The sequence below is a fragment of the Hemicordylus capensis genome, chromosome 1 (genome assembly GCF_027244095.1).
Source record: "Hemicordylus capensis ecotype Gifberg chromosome 1, rHemCap1.1.pri, whole genome shotgun sequence".
NCBI lineage: Eukaryota > Metazoa > Chordata > Lepidosauria > Squamata > Cordylidae > Hemicordylus > Hemicordylus capensis.
Window position 1 is genome coordinate 411,340,991 of NC_069657.1, and position 17,263 is coordinate 411,358,253.

General features: G+C 46.6%; 1 protein-coding gene across 6 annotated transcripts in view; it reads left to right on the plus strand.

Moving 5' to 3' along the window:
* Positions 1–17,263, plus strand: part of SUSD4 (sushi domain containing 4) — a 175,695-nt gene that overhangs the window by 106,482 nt on the left and 51,950 nt on the right. For 5 of the 6 annotated variants that reach the window (XM_053308332.1, XM_053308305.1, XM_053308301.1 and 2 more), the window contains one exon: positions 15,707–15,886. The exons of the other annotated variant lie outside the window; for it this stretch is intronic. In XM_053308332.1, coding sequence (XP_053164307.1) covers positions 15,707–15,886 — 180 coding nt within the window. The remainder of the gene's footprint in view (positions 1–15,706; positions 15,887–17,263) is intronic. 6 annotated transcript variants of the gene reach the window in all.

Sequence of the window (17,263 nt, forward strand, 5' to 3'; positions counted from 1 at the left end):
TTCTGCTCAGATAATATTATTTATTATTATTACTTATCATATTTGTATACCACCTGATATATACATCTCTAAATGGTGTACAAATTTTAATATTAAAAATCACAGATTAAAATACATAAAACACAATAAAAACAATATAAAACAAGTTATTGAAATTATTAAAATTAATTCTAATCAAAACCTTGCGAGAATAGGAAAGCCTTGAGGGTCTTCCTGAAAACAAACAGATAAGGAGATGCTCTTATTTCAGCAGGGAGCATATTCCAGAGCATATTCCATATGAGCCATTTGTGCATAAAATAAAAAAAATAGCTTTCCCCCACCCACCCCCGCCAAGCCTGGTTCTGAAATTGTGTTCCCAATAAATGGCCCTTCACCCCTTGAGCCCTCTCCCACTGTCTCTTTACTTCACCCAAAACGTACCTAGTGGTGTTGGTGGTGACTAGACAGCCTCTTTACAAGGCCTCTATTTCTTCCTGATGCTTGGAATGCTGAAACTATAGTACCTTGCATTCTCTACTAAAGTCTTCTAGGTGTCCTGGAAAACTATGTGTCTCAGCACTCCTTGTACCTAGGATATGGCTGGCCATACTCATGACATAGTCCCAGGTACGAGGTGCTCTAGAACAAGGATTCTCGATGTTGGGTCGTCAGATGTTTTTGGACTTCAACTCTCATAATCCCCAACCAAAGGCCACTGGGACTGGGGATTATGGGAGTTGAAGTCCAAAAACATCTGGAGATCCAACATTGAGAATCCCTGCTCTAAAATATGTAGTTTCTGGAGCACGTAATGTTCTTACTGAATACTAAGTGCCCTTGAGAACTACATATCTCAGAGCATCTTGCTTGTGCTTAGAAGCTTAAATACATTCTAAGATGGATAATGCACTCTGGAATGGAGTCGAATCTCTATTTCGGTCATTGGCCAGATGTACTCTATTTGTAATGCAGCCAAACATCTGAATGACTACCTGTTCCCATATGAACCTGCCTACTCTGGGATGCCCCATTGCATATTGACAAGCTAGAACTGGGCTTAGTGTCTTTCCTTTAATTTTTACTTATTTTGTGTACAGATATATTTTAAAGTAAATATTTTTTTAGAAAATCATGTCAATATTCTTTTCACTTCCACTTGGAGATGACTTTTGCAGAAAATGAGTTTCAGACTTGCTGTGGCTTTATTGAAGCAATACAGCAACTTAACACATTTTTCTGGAATGGAGTTTTGAAATTTCTATTTTAACTCTAAGCTGTTTCCATATGGAATGTATATCTTTTAATCTAGTTGCTGGAGGGGAAGTTTGCTTCATGGATTTTAGATTCATGAAATTAAACAACATGCACTCTGCCTCTAAGCTGTTATAAGAATCCAGAGGACCTTCCTGTATGAATCCAGGGGCGTAACTATAATAGGGCAAGGGCGTAACTATAATAGGGCAAATAGTTGTCTGGGGGCCCACTGCCTTGGGGGGCCCCCCAGAGGCAAGCCTCATGACATACTCCCCCAGCCACACACCCGCTCGGGCTTCCTTCAGTTGTATTCATCCTCCGAAACTGATGTGAGTGTTAAGACCTGGAGCTACCAGAACAGCATGTCTTTCTCTAGTACCATCAAATGACTTGCATCGTCCACATGAGCTGAGCTTCAGTGAGTGGGGGGGGGGGAGGACTTTAAAATCTTGTCTCTGGGCCCACTCCAGCCTTGCTACGCCCCTGTATGAATCAGTATTATTATGGGTATGCCGACAACTGAAATTGAGTTTTATAATATAAGCTTGTTGCAGAGTACTAGTAGCTCACTGAGCAACTGTGTGTCTGGCTAGCCTCTACACAGTTAGAATGGTTCAGTCTACAGCCATCATCTGAGATAAATGAGAATTAAGTCATTGTAACAGGATCAATATTTCCTACTTGGAAAATGAAAATCTCATATTTCACCTTCAGTTATGTTGTGTATCTATTTGTGAAACAGCAAGACACCAAGAAAACAGTAAGTCTCGTTGATGTATTCATTGACGTTTTCACTTACTCAGTCCATATATGTCAGTCAAAACCAGGAAACCTGTAATTTCATGCCCAAAGTACCTCTGTGCTTGAATCCATTTTGCTTCATCTTTGATTTGTTTTTATTCTTTCTTGATTTCCCATCTTAACTTTCTCCCCCCCCCTCCCTGTTTTGGCACTTCTTTCTTACACACTTGCATGGGGTATATGTGTGGTATATTTTGCATAACCCCCCCCACACCCATTTCCTTATACATGTGAACTCTTTAAACCTTTTTCATTGGTGTCTCCTCATATTTAATATGCCCATGAATACAACTGTTGTACCATATTGCCATGGAAAGTGTATTGTGTTTGGATGTGGAAAGCTCTGACACATAATTGCCTTGGTTTTGTTTTTAATCTCTCTACCTACAACCCCTTTCAGAGTTGTTGTAGCCTTAGTGTGGATGCTCTGGCTCCATGCTAATCAGTGGCAGCCCAGGAAACTGATGCTTGAGACTAGGTTGACCTCTGCCCTGCCTTGCCCATCCAGTGCTATCTCCAGTGCTGCTCTATACTACAGGTTGCTCCTCACCACCGATGGCTCACTGGTGGCCGCACATGAAGAGCCACTCTGCTCCCCAGGAGGAAAGCTATCATGGACACTAGGGCCAGCCCGTCCATGAGGTTATCCCAGGCAGTTGTCTTAGGAGGCAGGATCTCGGGCAGAGGATGTTTGCTCTCCACCTGTATAACTACCCCTCACCAGTACCACCACCTCCTGGCTTGGCTATGCATGAAGACCTGCTCTGTTCCTCTCCTTGCTGAGCACCCTTCTGTTTGAAAAGGAAGGAGGAACAGAGTGGCACAAAAAGAATTGTGGAGCTGAGAAAGGCAATGGCCTAGAGCAGGGATCCTCAACGTTGGGCCCCCAGATGTTCTTGGACTTCAACTCCCATAATCCCCAGCCAAAGGCCACTGGGCCTGGGGATTATGGGAGTTGAAGTCCAAGAACATCTGGGGGCCCAACGTTGAGGACCCCTGGCCTAGAGCATCCTCGGGGAGGAGAGCTGGTCTTGTGATAGCAAGCCTGAATTGTCCCCTTTGCTCAGCAGGGTCTGCCCTGGTTTGTATTTGGGTGGATGGCTATGTATAAACTGTGTTAAGGTCCTCCTGGGGGATGAGACTATAACTCAGTAGAAGAGCATCTGTTTGCATGCAGAAAGTCACAGGTAGGACCAGGAGAGACTCCTCCCTGAAACCTTGGAGAGCTGCGGAGACCAGGGTTGCACAACCTTGGCCCTCCTGCAGATGGACTACAGCTCTCATAATACTTGGCAATTGGCTACAGTGGCTGGAGATGATGTAGTCCAAAAACAGCTGGATGGCCAAAGTTGTACAGTCCTGGTGTAGGCAATACTGAGCTAGATGGACCAATAATCTGACTTGGTTTAAGACAGATTCCTATGTCCCTATACCCCAGGGGATGCTTGAGGCCAGGGGTAGACAAATATGGCCCTCCAGTTGTTGAACTACAGTCCCCATCATACCCATCCACAATTTATTGTGGCTGGAGATGATGGAGGTTGTAGTTCAACAGTAGCTGGAGTGCCATTCTTGCTCACCCCTGCTCTAGGCCAACACCCTCTTCCCACCCACCTTTTCTCTTCTGCAACCCTGTTCCCTCTTACTTTTCAGATAGAAGTGCACTAAACATGCAGGAGGGAATGGAATGGCTCTTCATGCACAGCCAAGTCAAGAGGAGGTGGCAGTGATGGTGGGTGGTTGTACATGTCAGAGGCAAGCATCCGCTCCCTGAGATTCTGCCTCCTACAACAACCGTCTGAGATAATGGACATTAATGTCCCTAATATCACCCCTCCCTCGTGCAACGAAAAACCCTGGCACATTGGTGGATGGTTAGTCTGGATGTCAGCCATTGTGTTCTGTGATCTTGTGAGGCCTGAGGATTGTGAAGTATAATAGTTCTACTTTAGGAAAATGATCTTCAGAAAAATGGCTCCCCCCCCCCGTGTAAGAGCTCATCAGATAGGGTTGCATACTGAGCATGCTCGAGAAAGAACTGGATCATGTGACTTAATTTCCTGCCAAAGGCACCTCCCAGCCCCAGTTCCAGTTCTATCTTGCTCGAGATAGGATGTTAGTGGAGAGAGCTCTTTCTACCTTTGGCATTTTTTGGCTATTCCTTGCTCCCTACTTTGCTCTGCTGCACTTGGTGCTTTATTTCTCCTCCTCTCGCTTTTTTAGATTGTGCAACGGTGGGAGGAGAGCTGTTCTCAATTTGGCTAATCTAAAACTTCAGAATTGTCCTACCTTTTTCTATTCTAATTTGGGTAATTAGAAGAAGCAAAGGATTATTTTTCTTTCTGTGTTTTTGTTTGGGCACATTCTAATGGAGCTGCATCACGCTGAGGAGCTCCTGCAGGGCTCCCTTTCAGAGGGGTCCCAGCTGCCGCAGGACCTGGGCAGCTCGGTGCATACAGCCCCCGCTTGCACGTTGCAAGCAGCGTCAGCTTCCTCCGCTCCTGCCGTGGTTGCTATTCCGGAGGCAAAGACTTCAGAGCAGCTCTTCTCTAAGGCTCTCAAAAAGTCTAAACATTGTGGGGGCTAGCCCTCTCCGAAGAAAAAGAAGCGGCACAAGGAGCAGATCTCCAAAGCGGAAAGCTTATGACTGAGCGAGAGGCTCTTAATTAAAGCGGTCTGCAAGAGGTCAGAAATGAAAGTGTGACATCACAAACCGCTGCCTCCTGACGGGGATGACCAGCACCCTTCGGGTGATCACCTGGCATCCTTCACCTTGCCCGGTATGGGCCCAGTACCTGAGGAGGCACCGGCTGGCCCACGCATTCCCTCCCCACTGCCCAGGTGATCTCTTCCGCCTGTCGTTCCTTCCGACATGTCTCCTACATCTCCAGCACCTGTGAGTACTCCAGCCCCTCCCTTCTCCCCGAGGGTTACCCACTGGTTGAGAGAGTTTTTTTAGGAAGGAGCTTCTACCTGATTGCCCTGCCACTGAACCACCTGAGGCTCTGCTTAATGAGCCACCTGCAGCTCCGATTAGCCTCCCACCAGCGGGCCCCTCTCATGAGGCACCTGTGGCTCCAATTTCTGTGTCAGCAGTCCTGGCTCCTCTGGCACCTGGCCCTAGATGACGCTGGCTACCTTTCAGAAAGGGCAGTGACTGGCTAACCTCATCCTCCCCAGATTCTAGCCCACACAGGCAAGCCATCCCAATTTCAGAGCAGTGACTATTCACGCCCAGAAAATTACCTCCAAGGCGCAAAAAGAGGCCTAGACAATCCTCCTCCTCCTCTCTGGAAGATAGGAGGCCTAAACGACCCAAGCAGCCCCCCCCCATCCCTCTCCCTGTACTGGTCCCTATGGTACCTACCCTGCCTCCTCACCCCTCCCCTGCTCCAGCTCCACAACCCGCTCCCTCCGACCGTCCCCGCTGCTGTTCCAGTCAGACCAGCACTCCCACCTATGCCTCTGATTCCTTGCACTCAGAACTGGCAGAACCTGTGGAACCGACTGGCTCCAACAAGGAGGATGAAGAACTCTCAGATAAGGAGGTAGTGCCCCCTATCCCTAACTAATCTAGGCTTTTTTCTTCAGTAGATTTTGACATTCTTTTATCCAAGGCAAAGAGAACTATTATTGATGTGGCACCTTCTGAATCCACTGAATCATCAAACACCTTAGATCAGAATGCCTTTTCCTCAAATACCTCCGTTTCCACAGCGGTGCCGTTACCACCTCTTTTTCGTAAGGTTATGTGCACTGAGTGGCAACAGCCAGTGTCTTCCAAGCCAACTGGCAATCTCCCAAAAAAGCACTACCATCTCTCACAAGAGGTGATGACCCTACTGGCCACCCCCAAAATAGACCCTCCAGTAGCCCAACAAGTTTCAGGCTCTGTTCTGCATATGGAAGGCCAAGAGCAGCTAAAGTCACAAGAGGACAGGAGGTGTGACACTCTCTTAAGAAAAGTCCATGACAGCCATGGCCATCAAAGCGGCTATCACCAATTCCATTTTTGCACGGGCCTTCGTGCTCTAGGCTAAGGAGCTTGTGGCCCTGGTTCCTCCCGAAAACACCAAGCTCTGTCAGGGCATTAACAAAATGGCCAAAGCCAAGGCCCTTATGTCAGATTCCCGCTTGGACTGTATTCAGTAGTCCTCTAGGGCTTGTCATGGCCCAGACTTCTGTGTCAGAAGAGTCAGAGGAGCAGCAGGAGGATTTGGCTCTGAGAACAGACCCTGAAGCTGAGTGGAACGTTAGCAGACAGGGGAATCTGAACAGCTGGCAGAGATAAGGGCTGAGGAGACTGATCAGGAGGAAGCTGGAATTTCACCTGTGTTAAGAAGATGTCTCAAGAGAAAGGCTCAGTGGAAGACACGTAGGTGTAAGATCTCGCGGGAGAGGGAATAGAAATGCTGAGTCAGGACAGCCTGATTGGCTGCAGCTTATCTTGAGCCCTCTATCAAGCAAACGCTGTTCCTGAGATGGTACTGTCAGCAACGTTGCCTACTGCAGACAGTGTTCCTCGTGCTTATAATTGCTCATCCTTTCTTGTTTCAGCCTGTCTGTGTTGTGTTCCTTCCTTGCTCCTTTATTTCAGTTATTGCTCAGATATCATATGGGGGGGGGGGGTACCTAGCTTAGTTTCAAGGGGACTTTATTTTGTTTCTACTACTTTATCTTTGAGAGTCATCCTTCACTTTCGTCCCTGCAGCTAAGCTGCTACTTTCTTATCTACAGAATTTCTATCTTGACTCACAGAAGTGGATCTGGAGGGACCATAAATCCTGCCGGGTCAGCCGTGCCAACAACAAGACTATTGTTGCAGGAGTGGCAGTACGCAGGTCCTTGTGGCTCAAAAGTTGGAACGTGGACTCTAAGTCCAAGCTTGCCTTGACATCAGCGCCTTTCTCGAGTACTAACCTATTCGGTCTGGCACTAGGCCCTATCCTAGTGGAAACTAAGGACAATCCCGATCCCAGTGGACAACAGGTTGTCAGAATTTGCAGTGACCTGGATGTCCACATCCACTGACAACTGGGTCATCGGCACCATATCCAACGGCTACGCCCTGGAACTCCTCTCCTTCCCTTCCCAGCTCTTCCTTTCTTCACCATTCTCCAACAATCTGGCCAAACATCTTCGGATGCTCCAAGCAGTTCACCATCTTCTCCAGATCTGTGTGATAGAAAGTGTTCCATCTACGCAAAAATTTCAAGGCATGTACTCTATCCTCTTCCTTGTTCCCAAGAAGGACGGGTCTTAGAGGACAGTTCTCAACTTGAAGTTCCTCAGCCACTTCAAAAGAAAAAGTTCAGGATGGAATCCCTTCACACAGTCAAGGAGACCATATGCCCAGGGGACTACCTTGCTTCATTAGACCTCTCGGAAGCATACTTGCACATTCCCATTAGGCCAGAGCACCGAGTACTCCTCCATTTTTCATACAACAGTTAATGTTTCCAGTATTACGCCCTTCCATTCGGGCTTTCGTCTGCACCCTGGGTATTCACTAAAATCATGATATCGCTTATTGCGCACTTCCACCTCTGGGTGATACACATCCATCTGTACCTGGACAATCTCCTCATCAGATTTCCGTCTCTATGTCAAGCCCAGGAGAATGTCTGTACAACACTTCTCTGTCTGTAGAAACACGGCTTCGTGGTGAACACAGAAAAGAGTCACCTCATTCCCTCTCTTTTGACACTGCTCGGGACTCCATCCTTCTCCCACTAGAAAGGAGGGAAAAGATCTCCAACCAATTGCACCCCCTTTTCCACAGGAATTCGGCAGACGTCATGGAGCTCTCCCAGGCCCTGGGGTCCATGATCGTGTGTCTGGAATGCACTCCATGGGCCAGATGGTGCTCCTGCCCCCTTCAATGGCTGCTCCTACCCTTTCAGGACATAATCATGGCTTTGACTCATCATGTCATTCCTCTGCCTCTGGCACTAAAGCAGTCTCTACAGTTGTAGCTCTCCCCAGCTCTCCTCAGAGGCCTCCTGCTCTCCAAACCCCATTGCCTCGTGGTGACCACAGATGCCAGCCTCTCCAGCTGAGGAGCCCACTGCCTGGACCAACTGGCACAGGCCCAATGGTCACTCAAGGAATTTGGCTGGAATTCCATGCAGCCCACCTCGCTCTCATCCAATTTCAAAATCTCTTTCAAGGTCAGCACGTTCTGATCAGGATGGACAATGTCACCACCAAGGCGCACATCAGTCGAAAGGGCAGCACACGGTCCAAGTCACTGATGAAGAAGTCCGACCTCTTATTCGAATGGGTGGAGACCAATCTCAGATCCATAACTGCAGAACATCTCAAGGGGGAGGAAAACACACAAGCAGACTGGCTTAGTGGAAAATCCCTAGACCCAGCAGAATGGTCTCTTCATTCTGATGTGTTCCTTCAAATCACTCAAATCTTCGGTCACCCACAGATAGATCTGTTCGCCTCTCCCTCCAACCATCTCCTCCCTTGCTTCTTCACAAGGTTCCACTCCCATCAAGTGGAGGCAACGGATGCCCTGCCCATGGCCGAACACTCCTCTACACCTTCCCCCGCCACCATAATCACCAAGGTGCTCAGAAAGCTTGTCCAGGAAAGAATGAAGATTATTCTTGTTGCACCTCATTGGCCTTGCAGACTGTGGTTCCTTGACCTACTAGACCTGTCGGTAAGCCCCCCATGGTGCCTACCCAACCACCCAGTCATGCTCCATCAGGGTCATCTGGTCCACCCCGACTCCGAGTGGCTTACAGCTCTCTGCCTAGAAGTTGAGCTCTCGAGGCTAGCGGCCCAGGGTTACTCCAAATACTATTAAAATACTATTCTAGTCTTTCGAAGACAGTCCACTAACAGGGTCTACCAAGCTACTTGGGCAGCCTTCCTACGCTTGGTTCACACCAACCACAAAGACCCGTTGTCTGCTGGAGTTCCAGAAGTTCTCGCATTCCTACAGGCCGGCTTGGAACTTCATCTCTGTCCTAATACCCTGAGTGTCACGCCCTCGATCTCAGACAGCGAGGAGGAAGGGGAAGCTGTCAACTTTTCAGCCGATGCCGGGGTGTCTGAGGGGCAGAGCCCGGCTGTCAGTTTCCAAGAAACGGTTGAGGCAGATGATTCAGAGCAGGCACAACAACCTGAGACAGCAGAAACCATGACGGACCAATCAGAAGAGGAGCTGTGCAAGCAACCTCCACTGACTCCACAATAGAGGCAGATCACAAGGCGGAGAACTCAGCTTGAAACTATCAGGAGGAGTCAACGCCTCTTGCAGAGGGCTGATAAGCCTTGAATTCCTGCCAGCTGGGAGCTCTCGGCTTGTACTATAAATTACGTCACCAGCTTTCTATTCACTGCTGGAAAGCAACGTTTGTCAACTTCCGTGTCGACAGCTTGCAGCCAAGCCCGATAACGAAGAACTGTGTCCGAGCCGTATCTTGTTTCTGCAGCTCTGTTTGATACTGTGAACTATCCTGCCAGGTGGCCAGACACTGAGGCGCCAAGCTTCGGCACTTGCATCAGTTTTGCAAATCTCCTCTTCCGATGCAGGTTCATCTTCCCTTCACCCGCATATATCCAGGTTCCTCAGAGGGGCCTCCAACCTAGCCCCCCACCTCTCAAGCGTTTTCCCTCATGGAACCTCAACAAGGTTCTCAATGCTCTAATTAAATCCCCCTTTGAACCCCTTTCTTCTATTCCCCTAAAAACCTTAACCTTCAAGGTTCTTTTCTTTGTGGCCATCACCTCAGCCCGCCAGGTATCTGAGCTAGGCACCCTGTCTGTGGGCAGGGAACTTTGTACCTTCCAATCTGACTTGTTAACCTTCAGCTCGACCCTACCTTCCTCCCTAAGGTTAACTCCCCCTTCCATTGTTCCCAAGTCAATGTCCTGCCTTCCTTTTGCCCTTCCCTGGCACATCCCAAGGAAAAACTCTGGCATAAATTGGACATGCGTGTAGAGCATTATGCATTTACATTAGGCACACCAAGGACATTCGCAAAACAGACTTCCTCTTTGTTTCCTTTCATACGCCCACCTTGGGCAAGGCCACTCTTGCCAATTGGATCAAGTCTTGCATTCTCCTAGCCTACGTTTCCCTCAGCCTCCCTCCTCCCGGAGAGGTAACCGCTCACTCCACCAGGAGCGCGGCCACGTCCGCAGCCTTTTCTGCACACAGACCGTTCCCAGAGATTTGCCGGGCAGCTACCTGGTCTTCCATTACACCATTCATTCACCATTACAAGGTGTAATCCTTCTCCACTCCCCAGGCTGCCTTCGGCCGCACGGTCCTTCAACAAGTTGTCTGATATATCCTTCTCTCCCATGTTTCCTTTCTACTAGCTTGGGTATGTTCCTAATGAGCTCCTACACAGGGGGAAAATGAACATTGGCTTACCGTGAAGGGTTCTTTTTCCCTATGTTAGGAGCTTATCAGCCGCACCTGGATGTATGATCCCTTCTGACTTTTTCAGGGAGGAAATTATGCCGCAATCCTTCAGAGGATAGCCCCTATTTGGCAGGGGAGACTGCTCGCAGGGTTACAGTTGCTAGGCTCTGTCTCCTCTCATTTTCTCTTTCTACATACTTTATTAAATTATGTTTTATCAATCCCACGTTACCTGCTCCTTACCAAGTTTTCTAGCTCTCTCCCTGTGCAGATGCCTCCAAATCTCAGCAGCTCACTCTCCACTTGACATCTCCCACTCTTTGCAACAGCCCTGGAACTGGTGCTGGGAGGTGCCTTCGGCAGGAAATTGTCATATGATCCAGTTCTGTCTTGAGCATGCTCAGTATACAACCCTATCTGATGAGCTCCTAAGACAGGGAAAAATAACCCTTCATGGTAAGCCAATGTTCCTTTCCGAATGTTCTAACTTTGACAGACTTGTGGGATTTTGGAGAATCCTTTTAGCAAATGTCATGGCCCAGATTGATGCAGCCCTTGATTACAGTCACAACTCAGAGGCTTGGCCGCGCCCGGCCCCGGATCTTGGCCGCGCCCGGCCCCGGATCTTGGCCACGCCCGGCCCCGGTTCTTGAGTCTTCTGAGGTAGTCTCCTCAGGGCCTGCGCTTTTGGGGAACCACCCTTGGAACCTGAGCCCACTATATAGCTATTCTCTTCTGTACGGTTATATCCTGTGTTATCTGCACACTAATGCCTGCAACAAGCTTGAAAGAAGCCAATAGAGCTAAGTGCCAGAATCTGGACTAGAAGACTCTCCAAGCAGCCAGTAGGTGGACCCAGGAGGGAGAGTCTGAGCTCAGATGTACTTAAGGGCCCAGTTTGCCTCTAGCTAGTGTTGAGTCAACTTGCTCCCTTGGACCTCTTGGAGCAGTGCTGGATCATTGCCATTCACTGCTAGAATGAATGGCAATAAGCCGCTGTGCCCCCACTGCTGGCCTCACCTCTGGATGAGAGTCAGTGCTGTGCTGACTCTATCTCCACCCCCTTGCTGCCCATGCCCCACACTCTTCCTCCTTGCAGCCAGGTGGAGTGTTTGCTAATCTCTCTCTCCTTCCCACCATCATCACGCTGGAGGGAAAGGGAGACAGTGGGGCGTAGCAAGGTTGTAGTGGGCCCAGAGACAAGATTTTAACTCCTCCACACACACTGAAGCTCAGCTCATGAAGTAAATAGGGATGTGCACGGAACCGCGGAGCTGCGGTCCAGCACTGGTGGGGCTCTTTAAGGGTGGGGGAGGGTGTACTTCCCCCCCGCCACGTTTCCCCCGCCGGCGCATTCGTTTCGAAAAGCTTTTGGGGCGGCAGGATACCTCCCTGCCGCCCCTTCTCCCACTTGTCGGCAAAAGGCTTCAAAAAGCAAATTGCACATGCGCACGTCGCGCGCGCACTTCACGTCTCTGTGTCACCTGCACGGGCATCACAGAGACGTAACGTGCGCACGCGCAAAAGGCTTTTTGAAGCCTTTTGCCGATGACTGGGGGAATGGGCGGCAGGGAGGTATCCTGCCACCCCAAAAGCTTTTTGAAACCAACGCACCAGTGGGGGAAACATGGCAGGGGGGTAAGTATACCTTCCCCCGCCCTTAAAGAGCCCCACACACCAGTGCCAGACCGCCGGACCGCCCTCATGTCTGGACCGGTACGGAGGCCTTCAGAATGACTTCCGGACCGGTCCGGGCTCATCCCTAGAAGTAAAGAAATCTTAAATGAGGCTGAATGAATAGTTGTAACAAAAAGTGTGCGCGTGCATGTGTGTGTGTATAACACCTATGTGCCACAATAGAACATCATCTTAAATTAGTTTTTAAAAGGTTTTGTAAATTGTGGATGATGCAAGTCATTTAATGGTACTGGAGAAAGACATACTGTTCTGGTAGCTCCAGGGCTTAACACTCACATCACTTTTGGAGGATGAATACAACTGAAGGAAGCCCGGGCGGGTGCCTCTGGGGGGCCCCCCATGGCAGTGGGCCCCCAGACTACTGTCTCCCCTTGCCTTATTATAGTTACGCCCCTGGGGAGAGAGCTGCTGCCACCAACTTAGTAATTCAGCAGCAATGGGAAGCCTAGGAAGCCACTGTCAATGAAGGCACACTCTACACTGCCTTCCATAGGGCCTGCCCAGCCACTCAACGTGGTGAGAAGAAGGAAGAGGGCAGCACCTCTGTACGGGAGGCAGAGATAACATAAGAACATAACAGCCCTGCTGGGTCAGGCCAAAGACACAGTGACCTACCAGATGCCTCTGAGAAGCCCACAGGCAACAGGTGAGGGCGTGCCGTCTCTCCTGCTGTTGCTCCCCTGCAACTGGTATTGAGAGGCATCTTTCCTCTTAGGCTGAAGATGGCCTATAGCCGCACTAGTAGCCATTGATGGACCTGTTCTCCATGAATTTATCTAAGCTATCTAGCTATCTATTTAGTGCATTTATATACTTCCCCATACAAAAAAGTCCCTGGGCAGTTCTTAAATCCCATCCAGGATAGTGTCTGTCACCACATCCTGTGGCAGATAATTCCATAGATTAATTATGTGTGGTGTGAAAAACTAATTCCCTTTTTTAGTCCTGAATTTCATGGCCTTCAGTTTCCACTAGGCAAGGGATGCTGGAGGAATGTGGAGGCAGTGACAGGCTTCTGCCAGGGGTTGGTGGGGGTGCATTCTGCTATCCCCAAAGGCAGTTGCCTTGGTTGGCTGCATAGGGAAGCTGCCCCTGTCTCTGAGGTTCTGTAGTCCAGCTTAATGTGTGCCTTGTCTTTCTTCACCTTTGCTTTGTGGGCAACTAAGACGGGACAGTAAATTTCTCTTATCACAAGAACACCACCATTCCCTTTATGTTTATAAAGAAAGCAAATCTTTTAGTGGAAACCCAGCATGACCAAAAGGCCTATCAAGTGAACTGAGTTTGTTTTAAATTTCTATATGTATGCATTCATGTTTAGATGTATCAGCTTCACTTCCTGTAAATCACTGCTTTTATACATATGTATGCTTTTTTATATAAGGCATAACAATTTATTTTAGACTGCTCTTCACTATAATGAATATTGGCAGCGTAATCTATCCCATCATTAATCATAGAATATGAAAAGTAGTGAGCTCTTGGTCACAAATTTCTCTTTTGTGTTACAAGTTGTGTTAAACCTCGTGATTGGGCTATGCCACTTTGGCCCTCTAGCTGTTGGACTACAACTCTCATCATCCTTGACTGGTCACTGTGACTGGGGATGATGGGAGTTGTAGTGGAACATCTGGGTGGCTGAAGTTGTGCAGCCCTGCAGTAATATAAATAACAGAAAAAAGTAAAAAGGGAATGAATAAACTGATTTATAGTAATGTGGAGTAGACTGTGAATACCAGCTTCTAAGGAAACAAAAGGCTATGCAAACACTTTCCCTAATACTGGTTTTGATATAAAGAGGGATTTGAAATCTTGATGCTTTACAGGCTTACTTAGGATTGGAGGTAACTGGGGATAGGGATGTGGCTACAGTCTTTTAAGTTATTTATAAATTAATTACCTGATCAAAAGCATGTTGCTTAAAAAGGAAGGTTTATTGTGAGCTTTTAGTCTAATACTATTGCAGGGAAGCATGGTCCATGAGCAATTAACCCTTGACTCAGCACTCAGCTATATCCCTCTAGTGACTAAAATGAGCTTTATAGCCTTTGCTCACTACCTTGCCACTTTTGGGTTCAGAGAAAAAGGGAAAAAATGCCAGGAACATGTAGATTTACTGTGCACAACATGCCCCCGCGTGTTTTCCTATAGGGACAGGCAGCATGCTAAGTTTCAGCCTCAACAGCTTTTCATAAATATGCTGGTAGTGGTGAGCAAGTAAGGAGTGTGGGAATTGGATAGCCTTCCTGTGCCATTCCTATTTCTGTGGGAACCGACTACTGCCCTAATATCATAGGCTAAGATACAGAAGAGTGAGCTCATGTGTTCTACATTTGCACATTTTCCCTGCGTGTGGTCTGAGGGTATGTGATACAGCCACCTTGCTGAAGCTAAGCAGGTCTAGATCTGAATAAGAGCTGAAAGAGTGATTGGCTGGGAATCCCATGTATCCTCTTTTCAACTCCATGATGGAAGAAAGCTGGGATATAAAATAAACTCAATTTTCCATGTTGCCTGTATAGTTTCCTAGATCCACTCCCCTGCAAAGTTGTCCTTTGAATTCCCTGTGTCCCAAAAGCTAACTTGACAAATAGGCATGTGAACTTTTCAGAGGTGAAAAGCCATCTATGCATGCATCGTTACTTATAATATGTATTTTTAAAATATATTTTTTTACATTTCTATACCGCCTTTCGTTAAAAGAAAACCCCAAGGCGGTTTTTACTAATTTGCTCATTAGTAAATCTCTTGTCTCTAATTTTTGAACTTGGACAAGTTTAAAGAATGAACTGAAGTTCTGGGAGATACCTTCTACTAAGTCATCTCTGTAAAATAATTAGGTACCGATAAATACTTTGGAGTATTCTGGCGCCATATCCAGAAAAGTGCATAAGTATAAAACTCCTGCTTTTTATGCCACTTGGGTGGAAATTGTTTTGAAAACCTTGTAAAGCTTGAATGCTTGCTGATATAATACTGCGTAGGTTGATTCAAAATCTCTTTTACATTATCGCATCAATTTTATTTTATTTTTCCTATATAGCAGTATCACTGATGGGAGAGTGTACTTTTTGTGCTGTAAATGTAGTTTAAATTATACATACTGCATAATGGCGAAGTAGGAGAGATTGTTGCTAAGTAGTCTAAGCTTAAACATTTCCCTGAGAGCTTGTAACATTTGGAAGAATGAAACCTTGCTTGCAATGCACCAAAGTCTAGTACTCTGCTCAGTGCTCGAATTGTAGGGGGAAATGTAGGGAACCTTTAATGAAATCCACGTGTCCCACCTTCCATCCCGCATCAATGTTAGCAAATGTTGGCCTTCCTGTAATCATCTAAAAACAGTAGCTAAGGGAGTCATTGCAAAAGGTTGGGATAGGAATCCCTCTGGCCTCCCCTGTAATTCAAGCACTGGTGTAATTGTCTTGATACAAATGGGTAGGAACATGTGATATGAAATTGATTTGGTTGCATATTTTCTAACGATAACTGGTACTGTGAGTTAATAAGATCTTTGCCATTGATTTAGCTGGCCAGTATTTTAAAGCTAAATTAATAATATATAATTTCTTTATGAAGTCACAGATTGCCTTGCTCCATTTGTTGAAGATGCAGAGGTTCATAACAAGACATACAGGACTGGAGATAAGTTAATAATCAGCTGTCTTGAAGGATTCCAGATCCGTTACCCTGATTTAGACAACATGGTTTCAGTTTGTCAAGACGATGGAACGTGGGATAATCTACCCATTTGCCAAGGTTTAGTACATCAGAACATCCTATTTTATAGCTCTTGCACCTTATAGTGTAACTTAATCCTTTTGTGTATGATGGGAGGGGGTATGTTTACAACAGAAGGAGATAAAAGCTACCTTTTTAGTTTTTAGTAAAATAGTACCTTCTGAAAGATGGGCAAAATGCATTCCTGTACCAAAGACCAATTCAAAAACTTATTCAGCCTACAAACAGTTTCCTTTAGTAAGTGACAGAATTCAGTTAGCATTGCTCTTTATTTTTTTCATCCTTTCAGAACCCAGGTAGTTAAGAGGTCTGGGTTACTCTGTCCCTTGTTCATGTACAGAATTGTTCCTCACTAAATTTGGTTTTAATTCTACATCTTGGATATGATTGCCGAGTTATTTTTAAAGGGTCCCCACATTTGAGAATTCTCTGACATAGGAAACTTTATCTGGCCTCACCTGTCTTGGTGCTCTCATTCTAATGATGGTGAAGAAAACCTTTTTGTATCAAAAAAAGCTTTTTTCAGGTTAGAAATCTTGTTGGTGCCTGTGGGCCTTGCTAGACTTTATGGAAGATTCATGCCTTCCATTGACCTGCATCTCCTCTGTTACATCTCATATAAGGAGCAAATGCTGTGGAATCATGTGATTCCTGGCCTGTGCTCCAGATCATTGGTTTTACTTGCAGGGGCTGAGAAAGCACTGAATGTGATGACCTAGTGTCATGCATTTCTGTTTAGTAGGCAATCATTGAGGGAGGTCTTTGGGGAGATGCCAGTTAGTGGCAGCCAATGCATCTCCTGTTGCATTTAGTTAGGCCTGTGGCTTGACTAGATAGTTCCAGTGGGTAGCTGGAATTTTAGTTATGGACTGTTAGAGATTTATTCTAGGATTTGAGGTTGTATTTCTGAATTTTATTTATTTAACATATTTTTATACCACCCCAAACTTGAGTCCTTTTTTTGCTTTTAATGTGTATAGTTTTCATGCTGCAGCTACAAGCTGTTTCATGTGCAGATGTTTAAACAGAAACATTTTATTTTTTAAAAAAATTAAATAAGGGGGCTGGTAGAACAGGAAGGATAACATGTAAGCCCTAATGACTCTCAGTTTCAGGGATATCCATGGGCTCAGAGGTGTAGCAAATGATGAGAGGCACTGGAATAAATGTGATAAGTCTCTCCCTAGGACCCTTTAGTTTCCTGTTGGACATCTGCTGCCACTCCCCTCTGTTTTGGACGAGACAGTGTTGTAGGCAAGAAGGTACTTCTTATTATGCTTGTTCTGGAGGTGCTGTCAGATAGGAAACTGAGGAATATTTCAAATATGTATTCTCACTACGTATTCAGAAACAAAGGATCAGGAACTGGAAGGCTTTAACCATTTTCCCCAAGAT